The following is a 21,605-nucleotide window of genomic DNA, read 5'->3' on the forward strand; positions in this document are numbered from 1 at the left end:
CAAAACAACGGTTTTCTCAAGTATTTATAGTTATTTACACGATACTAAAACACAAACTTTGTTGAAATCTTTATTTGTAGGTATGTCTAGACTAGTCTCTGGAACGGTGGAACCGATTTTAGTGGGAGTTTGAGATGAGATTATTAAGCAACATATATTTGTAAAAACCGACCAAGTGCGTGACAAACCACGCGCAGTGTAGGGTTTCGTAGATTAATTTAGCACTTTAAATCAGAATTTCCGCGGCATCCACTTATCTTCAATAAAATAAATTATTATAAATCAATACTTATTACATACTACATTTCACTTATTTAGTTAATAATCGTCTAGTAAAGGCACGATATGGAACTCCGAAAACATTTGCCGTTGTTCATCCTTTTCCAGTTTCAGTTGTAGAAGCAATAATCCATTTGAGCTACACCTTAGCACCACCTACAAATAAATGCATTCAATCAGTGCACTATTTTAATTTAAGTAAGTATTTGTGAACCGTGATAGCTAGATATGATCTCAGCGTAGGTCATGGACGTAGCGAGGTACGGGCAGGGGTGTAAGTATAGGTGCTCTCTCCCCCCCACGGATAGCCAGGATTGTATCTAGGGGGGGACCCTAGATACAATCCTGGCTAAGCCCATGCTGTAGGTTTATGCACCTCCAACTTTTCAATATGTGCATTTTAAGAAATTAAATACCACATGTCTTACGTTTAAGGAAAAACATCGTGAGGAAGCAGCATACCTGAGAATTATCTTAATTATCTACGTGTGTAAAGTCTGCCAATCCGCATTAGGCTAGCGTGGAGTACTATTAGGCTAACTGCTGTCATTCTGAGAGGAGACTCGAGCTCAGCAGTGAGCCGGATATGTTGGTAATGATGAATCAGGTATTTTTAAGCATACCCCTTACACTATCACAAACTTTGTCTCTATAAAGGATGGACGTTATGCATTGGCAACTTCGTTCGTACCACTCCCGATGGTCCGAGCGGGCCGGGGGGCGTGTAGCGATGAATGAAAAACCCACTGATGCACCTCACTTCCCCGCACGCACGATCTCACACCCGAGCAATCTTTCCCCCCGAACATACGACATAGTGTAAAAAGGTAGTATAAAAGACTGACCTTCGAAGATATAGCCAGCGCCTTCATGATGAGTCGTATGTGCGGCAGCTGGTACTTGAGCGTGACCGGCTGCTCGCAGCTGAAGCTCTGCATCATGTCTGAAGACTTCGGCACTTCTATACAGGATCTGTCCTGCAATTAGGGTATGGTTTCTTAAAGATGCTGTATATGAAGAGAACTACAGATTAAAGAATAATAGGCAGATAGAGCGCACGGAACACGACGATGTCGTAGCCGTTCCAAATACAAAATTCGAAAACGAATACATTCTCGAGTCAGTACGACACGAAGCGTCGCATCAGTAATTTTCAATGTTATTCAAGAAAAATGGTGTCTTATCTTTTTAAATATTTTAAAAACTGTTCACAAAAGCTAAAGAAATAAGATAGAGAGTTTTTTATTGGTAATAATTGATTATTATATTAATTACGTAATTGTTGTTAGTGTTAAATTTTGAAATACAAATAATGAAAATGTTTGTAGGTATATGCGGATGTCAAGGTTTGTATATGCATGACGTCTGTTTTTCATCGGTTTCACCGGCTTCACCATGCCGCTTGTAAAGACTCAATCTGGATCATTCTTTATTCTATGTTTGGCACTTTGCTTTTTTTTAACACTTTGGCAACGATACGATAAATGAAGGATTTAATGGAAAATTTAACATATAAAAAAAGTTTTAAAGCAGTAAAAACAGCCTAGATAAATTCTAGATTTTTTTTCCGATAACTATCAAGACCTAATAAAATTCCCCTTAAATAGTTTGTTGTAAACTTGTTAGTACATGTTTCACACACCTGCATTCCATACGTAACAATGCTGACATTAGGATGGTCGGGAGAGAGGTGCAGCTCCATGACGTCACAGGACCTCTCCAAGTCCGCCAGCAGGCCGAGGAAGGCGGACGCCTTCAGCACCAGCTTGGCGACTTCGGTCGCGTCCTCGTCTCTCAGCTCCAGGAGACAGTCGGCCGTCTGAGTGGCTATCTCACAGTCTGTCATCACGGTGTGGACCGATTGGGGCTGCAAACTGAGGATAAGAAGGAGGAGGAGGATATCAAGTGATAAATATCGTTAATGTAACTAATATTTTAGATTATATAGGAAACTAACCAAGAAAGATAATACCATTGACATATTTTGTGATAAGATGTATAAGTTTAAGTCCAAAATAATTAATACTATTAAGAAGAGTTCTGTTTAATAATCCGCCTTTCATGTGTCATTGTTTGTATAAACCATGTTTTATCTAATTCTTAGTTTTGTTTTAAGTTTGGCTATTTTACTTTTGCTTTAAGTTAGGTACTTACTAAAATTAATAACCTTTGAGTTTAGTTGTGAAATTCCACAGTTTCCTTTTATTTTTTAACTAATTCCTAGTGTATATTGTTGTTTTTTTTTCTCTTTCTCTGTTTTTAATTTGTGTAAATTTATGTTAATTAATTTTTTAACTTCTTTTTAACACTTAATTTTTAATTGTTAGTACGACCTACACTTTATGTACATGATGTGACTACCTTTAAGTAAAGTTATATGTGTTTCTATACCCTATTTATTAAGTTTATTAATTCTGTATACATATAATTTTGTTGGTGGTCCAAATAATAAATAAATAAATAAATAAATATTACGAACATATATCTTGTATATTACGCAGCCATCTGATTTTTGCCAGCTATTTCTTTTTTTTTTAATATTTGCCATATTTTAGAATTTAAACTATCGTGAGTGCGCATGGGCTGGTTCTTGCAACGCGGCACGGCTCTAACAAGCGTTGCAAGAACTAGCTCATGACTAAAGGCTCCGTATGGGTTATATTCATACTCTGGCGTTCTATCGCGTGAGTTTTAACCGTATTACATAATCAATTAATAATATTTGTCATATTTTAAAATAACTTATAATTCTTGTTGTTTAACTAGTCGAAAAAAGCAAAGTGGGGTACGACAATAGGAGGTGGAAATCGATTTTGTTTTTAGTACACCTACATCATAAAATCATCTAAATTAAAATATTTTTTTTACCTATTTTACAGTTTATAGCACCACCCGCTTTCATTTACGTATTTTGTGTAACAAATTCCTCGATTACAGGTGGTATTAACATTCATTATTTATGTTATTCTGGAGGGGAGGTATCAGTGTTTGTATAAATAAGAGGGTATTTGATGACTTGATTTGATGCTCAGTTGTTTGTTAGGCAGCGTAGACACCGTCACGCTGCCAGTCGCGTTAGTGATTTCGTGCAATAATGTTTTGTGTTGTAATTATTGTTTATCATAAATTAGCGGACGCCCGCGACTTCGCCTGCGTGGGATCCAGTTTTTCACAAATCCCGCGGGAACCATAGACTTTTCCGGGATGAAAAGTAGAATTTGTGTTGTTTTGTTTAGTTTAGTTGTTTGTTGTAAAACCTATTTGCATTCGAAATTTCAGCCAAATCGCTTCAATAGCCGCAATGCAAAGGAGGAATATACATACAAACTTACACACAAACGTTCACATTTATAACATTAGTTTGATTGTTTAGTGTGGGCATGGAGAACATGTCGGGCAGGGCAGGTAAGGTGAGGGTTTCGCATTATGAACCTACTCTCAAAGTCACAAGTCCTGGGACCTGTTCGAGGTGTTTCCTCTACCACAAAATAATGGTACAATCACTGTCGCTGCTACCAGTCACGTCGCAATTGCATTGCCCACGTTATCGGTTTAGTAGATTCAGAGATTACCCCCTACAATCTCAAAAACTTTACCTTTTTATAATATTACTAGCTGATGCCGCGCGGTTTTACCCGCGTGGTTCCTGTTCCCTTAGGAATATGGGACTAATATATAGCCTATAGCCTTCCTCTATAAATGAGCTATCTAACACTGAAAGAATTTTTCAAATTAGACCAGTAGTTCCTGAGATTAGCGCGTTCAATCAAACAAACTAACAAACTCTTCAGCTTTATAATATTATTATAGATTATAGATTAGTATAGATTATTAAGATTAACTTACACAAGTAACAAAGGCGATCCCTCACTCCTGTAATACATTTTTAAACTGGACTCTTCACTGGCGCCAAATATGTTTAGACACTCTGTTAACACTGCTATACTTATCTGTAAAAAAATAACAAATGCTGTGACAGCTATCATTAATTATTTTTAATTTACAATAACTAGCTCTGAGCAATGATAATTTTATACTATAGATTGGTTACATCCCTACAAAATCACCACAAAAGTGTACAGAATATAGGGTACAACACTGAGCAATTCCATTATAAATACATATTTATGTATATATTTTTTACACTTTCTGAACACACAACTAGACATTGTAGACGATATTTAGGTATAATTTGTTTAAAAACGTTCATTGTTGACCACAACTAACATTGAGTTGTGTATGAATTTCCTCTTTTGAGTGCCTCATTTTTCATGCGCTAGCAACACATCTAACAGTATTTAATATCATTGGCTCTAAGGAGATTCACTGTGATCAGGCCTAAAAGAGATGATTATTATTATTATAGAAGTTTTCTTACTTTAAATATAACATCTACATCATCTCTGACATGGTACTCGGTAAAGTTGTCAGCAGGCACGTAGGCTGAGGCCTGCACACATTTGCCCTCTTCCACCGTCAACTTCAGCCCTTCGGACATGGCACAGAACACGGCACTCTGTAAATACAGCCAAAGTATTTGCTATTCATACAGCCCATCAGATTTTTTTTTTTTATGAACGGAAGTTGGCAGAAACAAAACATTACAAAATAATTTTCAACCAACTTCAAAAAAAGGAGGAGGTTCTCAATTCAACATGTTTTTTTTTTTTTTTTTTTTTTTTTTTTTTTTTTTTTTTTTTTTTTTTTTTTTTTTTTTTTTTTTTAATTCATTACTATTGTGCAACCAGCTGCAACAGCTTTAAGCAAATTGCTTGTGGGTACTACATGGCATGTGTAGCTGACCTTCCATTGAAGGCCATGCTAATTTATTTTATTTGTTAATTTTTTGTATTTCATTTGTACATTTGTACATTCTTATTATTTTGATTTTTTTTTTTTACAGGAGATCCCATATGTAGGCGCGCTTTAGCCTTCTAACATCTATTGGATGACCGAGGGCAGTAGCAAGTTTATTTTCATGGGTGTTTATGCGATTTTTATAGCACATTGATCTGAGTTCAACCTCTTCTTTTACTGTTTTTATGTCAAGATACTCATGTAGTTCCGATATCTTAGTGAACCATGGAGCATTTGTGATGGTTTTTAAAACTTTATTCTGAAATCTTTGTAGTATTTCCAAGTTTGAGTTTTTGGCTGTGCCCCACAGTTCAATGCCGTAGGTCCACACTGGTTTTATTACTGTTTTATAAATGAGCAGTTTATTACTGAGTGAGACATGCGAATGCCTTCCCATAAGCCAGTTAAGTTTTCTGAAGGTTTGATTTAGTTCATCGCGTTTTTTTACTATATGCGTTCTCCATGTTTGTTTTTTGTCTAGGTGTATCCCAAGATATTTTGCGGTGTCACTGTGGGGGATAATATCAAGTCCCAGTTTAACAGGAGTGCATTCGTCCATTCGCAAGGTAAATGTCACATGTGTTGACTTCGTGGAACTAGCTTTGATACGCCATTTAATCATCCATGAATTTATCTTGTTCAGGTGTACTTGTAGAATATTTGAAGCCATATTTGCGTCTTTGTTATTACACAATACAGCTGTATCATCAGCAAATGTAGCGGTGAGTACACTGTTTGAGATAGGAATATCTGCAGTGTATAATAAATAGAGTGTGGGACCCAAAACGGAACCCTGGGGAACACCTGCTTGAATGTCATGGAAGTTCGAATATGCGTCATTGATTTTCACTCGAAATATTCTCTGATTGACATATGACTTCAGTAACATGAAGAAGTTGTGTGGGAGGCAATGTTTGGCTTTAAAGAGCAATCCATTGTGCCAGACCTTATCAAAAGCCTGTTGAACATCCAAAAAAACAGCAGAGCAATATTGTTTACTTTCTAGGGCTTCTCTAATTTGTTTGACTATTCTGTGTACCTGTTCCACAGTGGAGTGTCGGCTTCGGAATCCAAATTGATGCTGGGGAATAATTTCCCTTTCATGAAGAATGGTTTTGAGTCTGGACAGAGTTATTTTTTCAAATACCTTGGACAATGTTGGTAGTAGGCTTATTGGTCTATAAGATGTGACTAGATGCGGTGGCTTCCCAGGTTTCGGTATCATAATAATTTCCGAAATTTTCCAAATAGACGGGTAGTGGGATGTTCTCAAGATGCCATTAAAAAGCTGAGTCACAAAGACAATCGCTTTTCTTGGAAGTTGTAGTAAGACCTCTGCCGTTATTAAACAGAATCCTGGAGCTTTGTGAAGTTCAAGTTCTTTTATTACTCTCCAGACCTCTCTGGGGGTGCAGCTTTTTATTGGTAAGCTTAGTTGAAGGTCGCTATCCAGAAATTCTGCGACTTCTCTATCAGTGTCTGGGTCGCCGTTATTTGAAGTAAAAACTTCACTTAGAAACTTGGCAAAGGCTTCCGCACGTTCATTATCTTTCCTGGCCCAAGTACCATTATCTAGTTTTAGTGGGTGTTTTATGGTTACAGGCGAAGCTTTGTTAGTCTTTACGGCTCTATACAATGAATATTCATTGTTTTTCGAAGCAGACAGATTAATCAGTTTATGTTTCAATGTGTCATTTTCTACGTCTTTTAAATAGGATGTAAGTTCCGCTGCTGCCAGGTTTAGCGCCTTTTTGTCCAACGGATGACGACTAGTATGCCAAACTCTTCTGAGCCTCCTTTTCTCTAGTACCTTATTTTTGATATCCATGGGTAAGTTGTTACTACCTGGCGTGTATCTTATAGCCGGTGTAGAAATCCATGCTGCAGTTTGTATCATGTTTGTTATGGTTTCTGCTGCTTTATCGATGTCGTCATTCGTTTTGAGTGAAACTTTTAGCGATAGATTAGTATCAATATATTTTCTGAATGCTGACCAATCAGTTTGTTTGTTGTATAGACATTCTTTGGCGGGTCTTGAAATTATTGATGTACTAACCGTACTTAGTACTGGTGTATGGTCTGAGCAACTATCATAGCAACTATCTATACTTATATACAAGTTTGATAGCCCTTTATATATATAGAAGTCTAAGAGGTCCGGTAATTTGTTGGGATCTGTAGGCCAGTAAGTTGGTTCACCTGTGCTTAAAATACTGAGGTTATTTTTGATTATACTTGAATTAAGTTCTCTGCCTCGAGGTAGAGTTAGTCGTGATCCCCATTGCACGTTTTTGGCATTCCAGTCACCACCACAGATGTATCTATTTCCAAGCGTTTTAAAATATTCTGTGAAGTGAGTTTCCTTTGGGTTTGGTTTTGGGGGGCAGTAAACAGCTGAGAGAGTAAGTGACCCATGATTATCGTACAATACAATGGTTGTAGCTTGTAAGTGAGGTGTTTTGTAGTCTTCAAGGATATCATGTTTCAAAGCTTTCCTTACAATTACTGCTGTTCCAGCATGGGCAGTTCCATCAGGATGGGGTGTTGTGTATGTTATATAGTCTTTTATAGCAAAATTGTGGTTGGTAGTAAGATGAGATTCTGACACCAGTAGTACGTCTATTTTGTGGATTTTCAATAGTAGTTCGACGTCACTCTTATGTCCAATCAGACCATTAACATTCCATGTTGCCAATCTTAGAGTAGCCATTAGATTATCTTTTGTATTACTGTGGTCAATAAATTCATCATTATTGACATTTGGTCTATTAATTTATCTAGCTTTTCAGCTTGTTTTGTGAGTAGTATTTCTAGCTTAGATTCTGTTGTAGTTTCATCTATGTTCTGAATTTTAGCGACTTCTGCATATGTCCTAGTATTAAACTGGCTTGAGGAGTGTTGTCTAGTATATGCGTGTTCCTTCTCCTTTGATGCGAAGGGTCTATCTAATTTTTGTATATTTTCTTGTTTTCCAGTGCTTTGTTGTTGGTCTTTAGCCTCTGTTTGTTTTCTTGGTTTTATATAGTCTCTTCGTGAAGTATTTCTTTTTCTTTTGTTGATTTCTACATAAACTTCACAGCCTTTGTAGTTTGCTGGGTGATTACCTAAACAGAGGCAACACTTTGCTGGGGTATTCCGGTCTTTTTTAGGGCAGTCTACTGTGTTATGGCTCTCTGCACATTTCACGCATCTATATGGCCTAAGGCAGTTATTCTTAGTGTGGCCATATTGCTGACACCTTTTGCATTGGGGCACATTTGCCTTTCTTATTGGATCTTCAATAATGACCTTTGTATTGAATATATGGGTAATTTTCTTAACCTCTGTATTGTTTGGATGTGGGTCTAGGTTTACAAAGAATGTCGATAGTGGTATTTTATTAGGTCCATATCGAGCATTTATTATTTCACCACAAACTGTGTTTCCGGACTGCTCTATAGCTTCTTGTATTGCCTCTTTAGGTGTACTTGGATGGAGTTTCTTAATTACAATTCTGTAAGGTCTTGTATCCTTTCTAGAAAAGGTGTGTCCAATCAGATTGTTTTCTCTTACTATTTTCATAAGGCAGTGATAAGACTCTATAGTCGGACAACTAAGTCTTAATTGGTTTCGGGTAACAATTTTGATGGTGAACTCTTCTTTATCTAATTTTGATCTGATTAGTTCTGTCAGTTTTGCAACATCTTCAATGCCATATAGCATGATGGGTGGAGGTTTGAATACATGCTGTTTATTGTTTGTAGGTAGGGTTTCAGAATCATCTACATCAATATCCAATGATCCGAATTGGTTTGACACTGGCGTGTTCCCTTTTGGTGATGGTGTGGCCGACATATTCTTTCGTTTTGGGTTTCTGATTGTAGGTACCCTCTGCCACTCAGGGTGTTGAACAGATGTATGTGTTTGGGGTTCCTTGTTGTTGTGTTCAGTGAGATCTATAGGTGGTTCTGTTTTACTAAAGCATGGTGCACTACCTGTAGACATACTCCTTGTTCTCACAAATAGGCTGGGATGAAAAGACTGCTGAATTAGTTTCTTTCCAGTAACATTAACATGCACTGGAGCCTGGTTACTCACTCCAGTGGTGTCTTCGGTAACAGATTTCACACTCTCTAGCCCGGATACCAGAGAGCGCCGGGGGTTAGCCGGATGGCATGACAAATCACTTTCCTTATTGCAAGACATTTCATAATAAAAACATGTTCATGTTCATGTTCAAAATTCAACATGTTTGTTTTTTTTTTCATGCTTGTAGTTCATAACTTCATCATATATTAACCAATATTGAAATTTTTTTTTTTTTATTTGAAAGAGTATACTTTGGGTTGGTGGTTGGTTGATTTCATTTTCAAGAAAATAGGTTTAGTAATTTTGTGTTAAAATCAAAATAACTGGTGTCTTTGAAGTTGATTCCATTTTTATTTAAAAGATCATTTGATTACCATAATATAATGTGTTTGAAAATGCACAGAACTCCTGATTGACAATCTCACTTGATGTTAAATGACAATACAAGTCTAAGATAGAAGCAGACTTTCTTGACAGAGGTGCAAATTGATAAGAAATATTTTTTGATTCAAACAAAAATAAATTACAGAGACAAAAAAAATTATATTCTCAAAAGTGGCAGGTAATAAGGTTGAGAGCCTATGGTTTATCTCATATTACATATCTAACTAATTTTTATCATACCTCTTGAAATTGTATGGCTTTCAATAAGCTGTGTAAAGTTTTTCCTGAGTCCATTGAAGCTGTGAAATAGTACTGTGATGTGCCGTCATCCATTTTGATTAATCAAAATCAAACATTGACTGCACCAACATCAAATATTGTTCCTGTGTCACTTCCCTATTCACAGTTTTGCCTGGAAAGTAAAACATGGAGTGAAAATCGTTTAAAACTATTATTTAACGAGTTCCAGTAAAGTACAAGTAATTTTAATCTGTAATTTTTTTTTAAAGTACACTTATAATAAAATTATTAATAAGTAATAAATTATTATACTAGTTGATGCCCACCACTTAGTCAGACTTACTTAATCTGGCCCTCTCGCACTATCTCTTCCCAGTTGATGTCTACAACTGTACTCTGAATATATTATTTACAGCCTATTTCAATGGCACACTACAGTGCCAGGCCTCCTCCTTTTAGTAAGGGATATGAAGCTAAGACCCACCACATTGCTCCAACATGGGTTGATGGGCTCTTAACATTTTATTCAAATGTATAGATTTTTAGATACAGTTTATAAAAAAGTGTCTCGCTGATGCGACCTTGGCTATGTCTATGCTACACCACAGTACCTAATCTCAGTAAATTTCAGATTACCAAAAAATAATATAAAAGTCGACGAATACAAAGTACAGAGCCGTGATAGCCCAGTGGATATGACCTCTGCCTTCGATTCTGGAGGGCGTAGGTTCAAATCCGGTCCAGGGTATGAACCTCTAACTTTTCAGTTGTGTGCATTTTACGAAATTAAATGTCACTTGTCTTAAATTGTGAAGGAAAACATCATGAGGAAACCTGCACACAAGAGAATTATCTTAATTCTCTGTGAAGTCTGACAATCCGCATTGGGCCAGTGTTGTGGCCTAACCCCTCTCATTCTGAGAGGAGACTCGAGGTCAGCAGTGAGCCGAATATGGGTTAATAATGATGATGATGAATGAATGCAAAGTAATATTTACCTACCTAGAATAGTGGCAAGTCTTCCAACTAAAATATGCTTACAAGTCACTTGACATTTTTTCTCGATCACTTGGTGTTTAAACGCGCGGCATGAGCAATAATTTATCCGTGGGAAGATTCTGTAACACCGGTCATTCTCGCCTTTTATTTCTATCAAAACTCTACCCTTATTCGCCGTTGAATAAGTTTCAAATTGAGGGTGTTTTTCCAAGACGTCCAAAGCACGTTGTAATACAGTACCGTAAACTGAATGTAAAGTTAACAAGTCCTCATCTGAAACTGCAATTTTGTTTGTCAAATATTTTATGTGAGACACTTAATAACATTAGTGGTATTGAACCATTGAGTTATATTAACCTTGTTTAGAATTAGAATCTTGAAGTCTCTTTTCTAGATAATCCAAAACAGTGTCTGCAAACAATGTAATACACGGAGAGCCATTACTCATTATTATATGTTTATTATAAATAAAACGAAATAAATTACAAGTTAACTCATACTAATTTGTAAATTGTATATAAGTATGTAGTTAATTACATAATTTAGGGCTACGGATTATGGAATGCTAAAAGTGCTAAAACAAAATACTAATTAAATTTTAAAACGCTCGTCGCAGAATTAATTTGCTTTAGTTTGCCGCGGTAAAAGTTTGAAAGATTTGAATTTCAAATTGACAATGACATTGACAGTTGTTTTTTTTTTTCATTCAGGCCTAGTTCGGACCACTTTAGTATTTTAGTCGAGTAAGAACGATTTTTGGACGGTAAATCCAAAAATTGTTCGTACTCGACTAAAATACTAAAGTAGTCCGAACTAGGCCTTATTAAAAATCGGATTGTGTTTATTTTTTAACCCCCGACGCAAAAATAGGGGGGGACGCAAAATTATAAGTTTGACTGGTATGTCTGTCAGTATGTGGCACCATAGCTCCCGAACGGAGTTTTTTTTTGTATTTCTGTGGTCCAATCAATGACGCACGCACTACTTTTGTGGCGCAGCGAGAGTCGCAATTTATTTTAATGACGTTGTGGAGTGAATCTTCTGTACTTGAATATATGTTTTCTGTGATCATGACATAACTATAACCTTAAAAATTCACTCAACAAATCTTTTTGTTGCCAGTTGACACTTGACAGTGACAGTGATAGCCACAGACCACAAATGAATGGTGATAGCCTGACACCACTGACACAACGTTGAGTTGATTGAGCACAGAACATACTCAAGATCAACGTTGTCATTGCCTATTTTCCAAATTCCTCGAAATTCAGAGCGAAAATCCCTGAATTTGGTGAGAAAACATCCTTTAGCCCCTAACCCCCACATGTTGAAATAATGAAAAAAGTAAAATTAATGCAACTTTTTTATTGAAATAGAATTAAGGCCTACTTCGGACTACTTTAGTATTTTAGTCGAGTACGAACGATTTTAGGGCGGTAAATCCAAAAATTGTTTGTACTCGACTAAATTACTAAAGTAGTCTGTATTGCCTTTATCAGGTTACGTCTACGGTAGTATACTCAGACGAATAAGACAATACCGATCATCTGTGGTAAAAGGCACTTTGAGCAGCTTTGAGTATCTGTGATGAATTTCGTTTCGGTTCGGTATGTAATCTGAGTCTGTGATTTCGGTGATGAATTTCTGAACATTCAACATTTGTGAAAATGTCAGGAATATGTCGAAAATGATGTATTCGTTTTTGTGGATTTTTAGAACTTTAGGTATAATGCAGATGGATTCTATTACAATGGTCTAAAATATAATTAGTTTGTTATTATAGTTGAAAAGAGGTAGAGTGATTTCAGTGTGTTAAAGTCATAAGACTTGTGTCATCTGTCTACTCTTCCTTCAAGATGGCTCCTCCACCGGAGTATGATAAGGAACCGAAAGCTCCAGATAAAAGTGTGACAAGTAATTCAACTGAAGAATCAAAATTAGTGTACAACCATATAAAGGATCAATCTGCGAATACGGAACACAAAACCACGACTGCGGTGGGCAACGTTGATGTAGAGGTGAGTTGACCTTTTCCTCTATTTATTCGTCCAGCGGCGTTTTATAATTGCTGAGTTACTCAATTTTTAACCAAAGTTGAAGTTTAAATTAGTATTTTGAAGAGTTAGGAAATTAATCGCGAGGAACAGTTGTATTTAACGCATTCGATAGATCAGTTTCCTTTGATAAACGAAAATGGCGAAGTACATTACATGTCAAAAATACACTCGCGTATTTTTTTTTACTTGGAAATTGTAATTCCAGTTGCGTTTTTTTGTATCGATATTCATTTGCGGGTAGTATGGTCTAATTGCGACCTCGCTAGTCGGTTGATTGAACTGGTTAATAAATTATGATTGAAACCTGTAACTGAGTGGTTTTTGTATATCTGAAGTTTGGTCATAAAATTTAAAAAAAATTAAGTGCCTGGGAGGACATTAGGCATCCCTCACAAGTCTCTTTCCAATAATTAATTATAATCAGGCCATTTGAACAGCACATTAAAGTACCCATCCTCCCTTGTAGGAATGGGAATTTGGTGCTTATCTGCTTAGCTTTAGACCATCACCTGACAGCTACTCTGACCTCCATCCTCCAGTGGGGATTGTGGGGTGTTTTTTATGTTACCTATCATTACTCTAAGCCCATAAACTCCTAGATTCAACACATCATAATTATGGTTTAGTTTTGAATTAAATAAAAAATATTGTGTATTCTCATTCACTTATTGTTAATTTTCATTTATAATATTGCACTAAACATTGGGCCATGGTAGCCCAGTGAATATGACCTCTGCCTCTGATTCCAGAGGGTGTAGGGTCAAATCTGGTCCGGGGCATGCACTTCCAACTTTACAGTTGTGTGCATTCTAGGAAATTAAATATCACGTGTCTCAAACGGTGAAGTAGAAACATCGTGAGGAAACCTGCATACCAGAGAATTACCTTAAATCTCTGCGTGTGTGAAGTCTGCCAATCCGCATTGGGCCAGTGTGGTGGACTATTGGCCTAACCCCTCTCATTCTGACAGCAGACTCGAGCTCAGCAGTGAGCCGAAATGGGTTGATAATGATGAAACATTGGGGCCAAGCTGTTGTTATATTGCCTTCTCTACCTGTAAACATGTTATCAAATGATATTAAGTGATGTAATAACAATTACCTATTGCAAAACAAGTAAATATCCAACTATGCTAAGGTTTTCAAACATTTTTGTGGAACTTTGACTGCCAGTTCAATTGAAAATCTTCAAGTGTGATGGGTATTGTTGCATACAGGCAAATATGGCTGACAACCCATGCCTAAGTTTGATGTGCAAGGTAAGAGGAAGCTCATAGTAATGCATGCTTGCATACCTTGTAAGGTTACTACTACTCTTACTTGTTCCAGAGATTAGTGTATTTAAACAAGCTTCAACTTCATTATCTTAGTCTACTAAAAACAACTAATATTCCAATTTCTCCTCAAACTAAATTAAAGCTAGTATTAAGAGTGTGTCCATTGTCTTGACCGGCAGGGAATCGACCTAATTATAGACCTTTCATATTTGAGGTTGACCCTCTAACAATGAAGTTATTCAGGCCTTGAAGTAATGGTTACAATAAACACATAATATAATACGTAATGGGCACATAACACATAAACACGTAATGGGCACATAACCAATATTGGTACATAATTAGTAATTACCAATAATAATTGTGTACATAAAGACAAAAGATTGACTTTAGATAGACTTAATTGTTTGTAATAACAAAATCATCAATTTCTGGGTACATCAAAAACCAATGCTATTCATAGTGACATTTTTTTAATCTTGTGGGTTTCATCAAAAACTCATATTCAGCTCGCTGTTAAGCAGGGATCTCCTCTCTGAATGAGAGGGGTTAGGCTAATAGTCCACCATGCTGGCCCAATGCAGGTTAGCAGTCTTCACACACAGAATTTAGAAAATTCTCAGGCATGCACGTTTCCTCACAATGTTTTTCTTTCATTGTCTGGAACATGTGATATTTAATTTCTTAAAAAATGTGCATAACTGAAAAGTTTGAGGTGCATGTCCTGGACCAGATTCAAACCTACACCCTCTGAATGGAAGGCAGAGGTCATATCTATTGGGCTATCATGAGTTATAATAGATTCCAAGAACAACAAGAGACAAATAAACAATTTTGTTTGATTCCTGTTCCCTTTGAATTGGTTGGAAATAATATGTTAGGAGTCATTACAATAGGCAAGGATCAAAGCCATGACTATGAGTTGACCATGAGTAATGCCTCTTTACTGTTGAACTATTGAGGATTAATTGTTTGTCTAAAATTTTTTAATAATAAATTGTAAAAATAAGTAATCTTTATTATGATGAACAAACTTCTCATCTACAGATAGTGTACCAGTTTTGTACAATTGTACACAACTTTCTACTGGGCAATGTGTTTTGTGTTGCATAATACAGTTAAGTGCAGATTACAAAATATTTTGTGACAAGCTTATTGTCTGCCCATATGGTACCATTATTTGAATTGCTATTGAATCCCATATAAGCAGCTTGTCACCTTATTTTACACAAGTACCATGGTTGGTAGAACTTCTGCAAGTTCTATATTAGAACAGGTACACAAAGCTGCTCTAATAGGATCTTACCAAATTTGGCTAGGCAGGGAGAATAACACGAGCAGAGAGATGTTAATCGATTCTCAAGGAATTACTTAACCCTACGCCCATTACTCATAAGTCCAGGGCTCTTCTCAGAGTTTTTCTCGCTGCCACGTGATGGACCCGGCATCCACATGGTGAATCCATGGAAAGCCAAGATATTCATCTCTCTTTTAAAAATAATGTGCCAATTATGTTTACATATTTATTGGGCAGATATACAAATCCCTTAAAGGCAAAGCAATGCATATGAGCAGTGCCTCTGATGGTGCTAGTGTTACTAGACATCAGACAACCCACATGTTAATTTGCCTGCTATTAAAGCTATAAAATTATATCTAAATGTATGTACCACTGTATTCTTTCCTCAGAGATTTAGGTGGTGAACGGAATAACAACTGATCTCACTTACCTGATTTTGAGAATAAGTGGATATGGTTGTAATGCACAGTAGATAGTTGTAAAACATAAATAATGTAGACAAGAAAAATGCTACAATATGCTTATAAACAAACCCCTGATTTTGGTCTGCATGAAATTCTGTGTTTTACAGATATCTATTTTTCTTTACATCCAAACATGATAAAAGAAAGAATACCTATATGTTTCTCAAGAATTCATGAAATAGAAACCAATACGAAAAAAAAAATTAAAAAGTTTTTGTCCTGCAGTTCCTCTTTTATGTCCCAAGCCCAACTCCAATTATAGGGTTCTGTACACTTTGGGTGTTAAACACTAAGACTCCTCTTTCCGTCCATCTGTTGGTTATCTGTCACCAGGCTGTATCTCTTGTACTGTGGTAGTTGGACAGTTGAAATTTTCACAGATTGTTGCTACTATAATAACAAATAGTAATAAAACATAATACAACAAATGTGATTTTTTTTCTCATAGTGCAATTACCTACAGTCGATTTTGACTCACTTAATAGTCAAGAAAATAATATTTCAAACGACATACAGTCTTATTTTTGAAGACTGGACAATTCTTATTTATACTAATATTATAAAGAGGAAAGATTTGTTTGATGGTTTGGTTGCATTGAATAGGCTACAAAATTATTAAACCGATTTGATTTCTTTCAATATTGGGATGATACACTATCCCTCGGGAACCGCGTGGCATCTGAAACCGCGTGGCGTCTGCTAGTCATTACATAGTATAAAACATAGTCTAGCTAGTCCCTATGCATGCTTAAATCTTTAAAATTACGCCACGGATTTTGATGCGTTTTTTAATAGATAGAGTGATTAATGAGGAAGGTTTATATGTAGGTATAATAACATCCATGGTTGTTGCCACGAGACTTGTGAAAAGCTGAAATCCACGCGGGCGTCTGCCAGTTAAATATAAAATTTAATTATCTTGCAAGTAAAACTTTCTCATAACAATTACAAAATTTAATTTGTGAGCGGTGTTATTTTCCGGCCGGTGGTCGTGTGGCACAGATAAGTTGCGGGCAGCGTATCGGACTTGCGGTGACGCTGCGGAGACAATGACGGCGGCGGTCTGTGAGCTGGCTTGAGGTCGCCATTGACGGTCAATGATTCTCACGTTTCGGAAAAGCAAACGGCAGTACCCACGTGGCATACTATACAAGCTCAGACCAATTATAGAAGGACCTGTATCACATCCATAGTCACGAGCAAAATTGTCTGTCATTTTCTGAGGAAAAGGAGCTTAGATTTGGCATATATCTTATACTAAACTAGAAGTTTTTGCCCGTTTTTTACATCATTCAACTACACAAAAAGATTTTTACGGAGCTCATTCATCATTTTCAACCTATATTCGACTCACTGCTGAGCTCGAGTCTGCTGTCAAAATGAGAGGGGGTAGGCAAAATAGTCCACCACGCTGGCCCAATGCAGATTGGCAGACTTCACACAGAGAGAATTAAGAAAATTCGTAGGTATGCAGGTTTCCTCATGATGTTTTCCTTTGCGGTTTGAAACGCGTGATATTTAATTTTTTTTAATTCACATAACTGAAAAGTTGTAGGTGCATGCCCCGGACCGGATTCGAACCTACACCCTCCGGAATCGGAGGCAGAGGTCATATCCACACATATCTCTAATTACCTATGCTTGATAACCTCTTTACAGCAGTTAAAAATGCCTTGCGATAATTCCGGGGTTCGCTTTCTAACTAGGTCATTTTAGGATTTTAGATTTTCATAAATTGGAACAGTTCTGGACTGGTTATATCATCAAGCAATTTGATGTTCCTGTAATGATTTGAAAGTTATATATTTCTTCAGTATAATAATACTAGCGGATGCCCGCGACTTCGTCCGCGTAGATTTAAATTTTTCACAAATCCCGCGGTAACTTCAAGGCCTTTATTAGAACTTTTAAAGGGAACAATTCTGTCACACATGATTTTTGCAAAACTTTAACCGTTTGCACAGCGCACGCAGCGCAAGTACTCAATAGGAAAAAATCCCCCGATTTTTAAACATTCTTCATTGGTGCTCCGCTCCTATTAGTTTTAGCGTAATAATGTATAGCCTATAGCCTTCCTCGAATTATGGGCTATCCAAAACTTAAAGAATTTTTCAAATCGGACCAGTAGTTCCTGAGATGAGATTAGCGCGTTCAATAAAACAAACAAACAAACTCTTCAACTTGATATTATTAGTATAGATTTTAGATATCATAACCAAGTTTGTTTATTTTTTAACACCTAGCAATGGCGTTATACTGGTAAACGCGTAAGAAATCGATAACAGGGTAACTGTGAAATCGAAGAAATTATTTCTCTAAAATATAATTTAAATTCAAAGCGATTACACATTTATTCCACGCTTATTTGTCGTTTGAAACGTTTTTTTTTTGGCTTATTTTTGTATCTGTTACTTCTACTCCAGTAGATTCTTATCACAGGACCTGCATCCCCACGAACATCGTGGCAAGCGTCCAATACTGCAGGTATATATTATAAAAATAACTGGCACACCTTTGTCGACTGTTCATCTTACAAGAAATGCTATATTTCACTTTGTTAGGTTAGCTATATTAACAGAAATACAACTAAACTAATTGTGCATTTGGTGCAAACTAATATTATTCGAGTATTGCATTCAACATTTTGTTTGACATTATAATATCGATGAAAACTGTTTATTTACTCTTATAAATAAAATATACTATTTACTAACGGTCGACCGTGAATAAATAGTTATTTTTTGCGTTAATAATAGCTTAGTCGTTGCTATTTAGTTAAGTTTCCTTGCTAATTATAGTGTTTAAATATTAATAGGAGGTATCTAAAAGGAAGCCGTTAAATACTGCAACTTTATTATTACCAGTAGAAGTTTCCGTAAAACTATAAAAAATAACAGCAAAGACGAGGTTATCGTATAAATAATTATGCATTCAGTACTCTTGAAATATAAAGACAAATGGAAAAGGTTTTGTATTTATGTTTTTTGATTAGATACAATTATATAACCTATCTATAGATGTCCAGTTTTTAATTAGGACTCAAATGCTGTATCTACCAGCCTAGCGGATGCCTATGCAAATACGTTCGCGTGAAGTTCTGTAGGTACTGTACGAATCTCGCGGGAAGCAATACTTTTCCGAGTTTCAATTTATCTCTTCATCAAATTCCCGTCCGTATCGCCGCGTTGCAACAACTTTCGGTGCGGACGGCTACAGTGTGCTCGTTGCGTTCGAGTCATCCACATCTCTTGTTGTGTAATTCTTTATGGGTTACTTGGAATAGGCAGTGAGAGTGACTTGAGTGGAAAAGGGGAGTGTTTTTTAATACTCAAAGGTACCTTTAACCTACATACAACGTTCACAAGTGCGTGACTTCACTCAAGGTCATTTTCTGCCATTCTAGGGTCTTATTTTGGTTACAGTTTGATTTGTTAATTAAGTTGTCCTGACAAATGTTGTGAATCAGTAACCATTAACGTTAGTTTTCTAATTTTTGTAATCACTTTTGAGTCTACTAAAATTCGGTTCAGCGGGCAACAGACAGACCGACTTACTTACGCATTTACAATTATATATTATATTTACAATTACAATTATAGTAAGTATGGAAGTAGAAAGCAATAAAAAGTATGTTATTAAAGCGATGAAGACGGTAATAAACACTGAGCTATATACAGGTAATTTGACGAGATGAAACTGCGCACAATCGATCTCCTTAACTCCCGGACGTCCTCCCTCGCTCCTGGCCCGACCATGACCCTTACGAGCGCCTGTGACCCACCCCCTAGTGTTTATGACGTACAGATATTCAGTACAATTTAAATAGGTGAGTCACTTTTTTTAAATGTTCTTAAATAGTTCATTATTGTTCTACTTATACTACAGCCTGTATTGATGAGTACTGTTTACCAACAAATACATTAGAAATGTGGGTAGAAAACGCATGTAATTTCATAACTTATTTATTTTGAATTATGTATGGTTTGTTTAAAAAATGTTATATAAAATATATTAACCATAAATAATTGATGAAAGCTTTTTAATCAAGTTTATTTTCATTAATTTAAAAACTATTTAATTACAATTATTATTAGGTGTGAAATGGCTAGTGATGTATACCCTCATTTTTTTGTTTGTTGGTAAACAGTACTCATCAAGAAAGGCTGTAGTATAGATCGAAATGGTTTTTTTCTTAATTTTTTGAGACGTGTTTACATGAAAATTTCAGTTTTGAAATATGTTTTTGACAATACGAGCCAAAACGCCTGTCGGCCATGACGGTCTATGTTTCAACTGTTTCATGACGTCACTAATTGATATTGATATATTTCGGACCCTTATTCCATGTACTACACGAAATTAATATTGTTTATTATATAATTTGATATGAGTCAACTGTCCTTAAAGTAATATGGAAGTACTTAACAAGTAATAAATAACTATGTTAATAAGCCACTGTTATGCAGTGATAGACATATAGACAGAGGTAAATCTATACTAATATTATAAAGCTGAAGTTTGTTTGTTTGATTGAACGCGCTAATCTCAGGAACTACTGGTCCGACTTGAAAAAATTCTTTCAGTGTTAGATAGCCCATTTATCGAGGAAGGCTATAGGCTATAAATTGTCCCCATATTCCTACGGGAACGGGAACCATGCGGGTGAAACCGCGGGGCGTCAGCAAGTAATTTGATATGAGTCAACTGTCCCTATAGTAATATGTATCTAACAGGTATTAATAGGTATGTTAATAAGCCAATGTTATGCAGTGATAGACATATAGACAGAGGTAAATTGTCGAGATAAAACTGCGTAGCATCGATCTCCTTAGCGGACGTCCTCTCTCTCCTGGCCCGACCGTGACCTTTGCGAGCGCCTGTGACCCACCCTCCAGTGTTTATGACGTCAGATATTCAGTACAATTACAAACGTAGCCTTCACTCTGCTGTCGGTAACTCTGTAAACAATATGAATTGAACGTTAACTTTTGTTAGTCGGCACTAAGCTAAAACGAGGTTGCTTTTTGTACCCACCTACAACGTTCACAAAAACAAAAAGGTATATACATTTTTAAATGAATTACTATATTTTACTATGCGGTTGCATTTTTTTCATTTATAGAGGGTTTGTTCAATAGCGTTGTTATTCAGATTCAGCCGTTCAGAGATTAACCTTGACAGACAGGAATCACAAAAAAGGTTTGTGTTTTGGTTGGTTTAAAACACAAAGTATAAATAACTATAGCTTGGCAACTTCGTAACACTTCCGATGTTCCGATGTAGCGATGAATTAAAAACCCACGACTGATGCACGTCACTTCCCTGGACGCACGATTTCACAGCCGCGCAGTCTTTCCCCCTGTCGCCCGCATATCATTGGAGTGCTATTTACGAACTACATAAGCACTTCAGAAAACATAAAAATAGACAAGTAGACCCAGAGATTCTACAACATAACCGCCCTCCCTGCAACCTCATAAATTTTACCTCTTGATAATGATTAGATGATCAAGTTGCACGCAATCTATATAATTACACGAATTAAAAAGATATATTGATACTGTTAAATGTAATTCAGACCGTGTTCCGTTTTCTGTGTTTTTGTGTGTGATTCGAGCTTAAATCTTACCTAGTCACGGTTAAAAATGTAAAACGTAACGCAATCCTCGATAAGCCGTTAT

At 36.3% G+C, this 21,605-nt stretch overlaps 2 protein-coding genes and 1 long non-coding RNA gene across 8 annotated transcripts in view; 1 reads left to right on the top strand and 2 right to left on the bottom strand.

Moving 5' to 3' along the window:
• Nucleotides 1-57: 57 nt before the first annotated feature.
• Nucleotides 58-11,025, bottom strand: LOC112055354 (cell cycle checkpoint protein RAD1). Of its 3 annotated transcripts, none has more exons than XM_024095430.2 (7): nt 10,870-11,025; nt 9,829-10,000; nt 4,658-4,795; nt 4,126-4,229; nt 1,922-2,153; nt 1,125-1,256; nt 58-435 (listed from the first exon to the last, which is right to left on the bottom strand). In XM_024095430.2, exons 2-7 carry the CDS (start codon nt 9,919-9,921, stop codon nt 319-321), a joined length of 816 nt encoding a protein of 271 aa, XP_023951198.2. In that variant the 5' UTR covers nt 9,922-10,000; nt 10,870-11,025; the 3' UTR covers nt 58-318. The 3 variants fall into 3 exon arrangements, with proteins under 3 accessions (XP_023951198.2, XP_052738980.1, XP_052738981.1); XM_052883020.1 differs by having other exon boundaries at nt 10,831-10,970; XM_052883021.1 differs by having other exon boundaries at nt 10,827-10,965.
• Nucleotides 11,021-11,525, bottom strand: LOC112055355 (uncharacterized). Its single transcript, XR_002887496.2, has 3 exons — nt 11,365-11,525; nt 11,185-11,238; nt 11,021-11,106 (listed from the first exon to the last, which is right to left on the bottom strand). It is a non-coding gene; the product is annotated as an uncharacterized LOC112055355 (long non-coding RNA).
• Nucleotides 11,526-12,414: 889 nt separating this feature from the next.
• Nucleotides 12,415-21,605, top strand: part of LOC112055358 (uncharacterized) — a 45,620-nt gene continuing 36,429 nt past the window's right edge. For 2 of the 4 annotated variants that reach the window (XM_052883015.1, XM_052883016.1), the window contains exon 1: nt 12,415-12,845. In XM_052883015.1, coding sequence (XP_052738975.1) covers nt 12,684-12,845 — 162 coding nt within the window. In that variant the 5' untranslated portion in view covers nt 12,415-12,683. The remainder of the gene's footprint in view (nt 12,846-21,605) is intronic. The other 2 variants (XM_052883017.1, XM_052883018.1) reach the window with 2 other exon arrangements.

This window comes from Bicyclus anynana, chromosome 8 (assembly GCF_947172395.1).
Source record: "Bicyclus anynana chromosome 8, ilBicAnyn1.1, whole genome shotgun sequence".
NCBI lineage: Eukaryota > Metazoa > Arthropoda > Insecta > Lepidoptera > Nymphalidae > Bicyclus > Bicyclus anynana.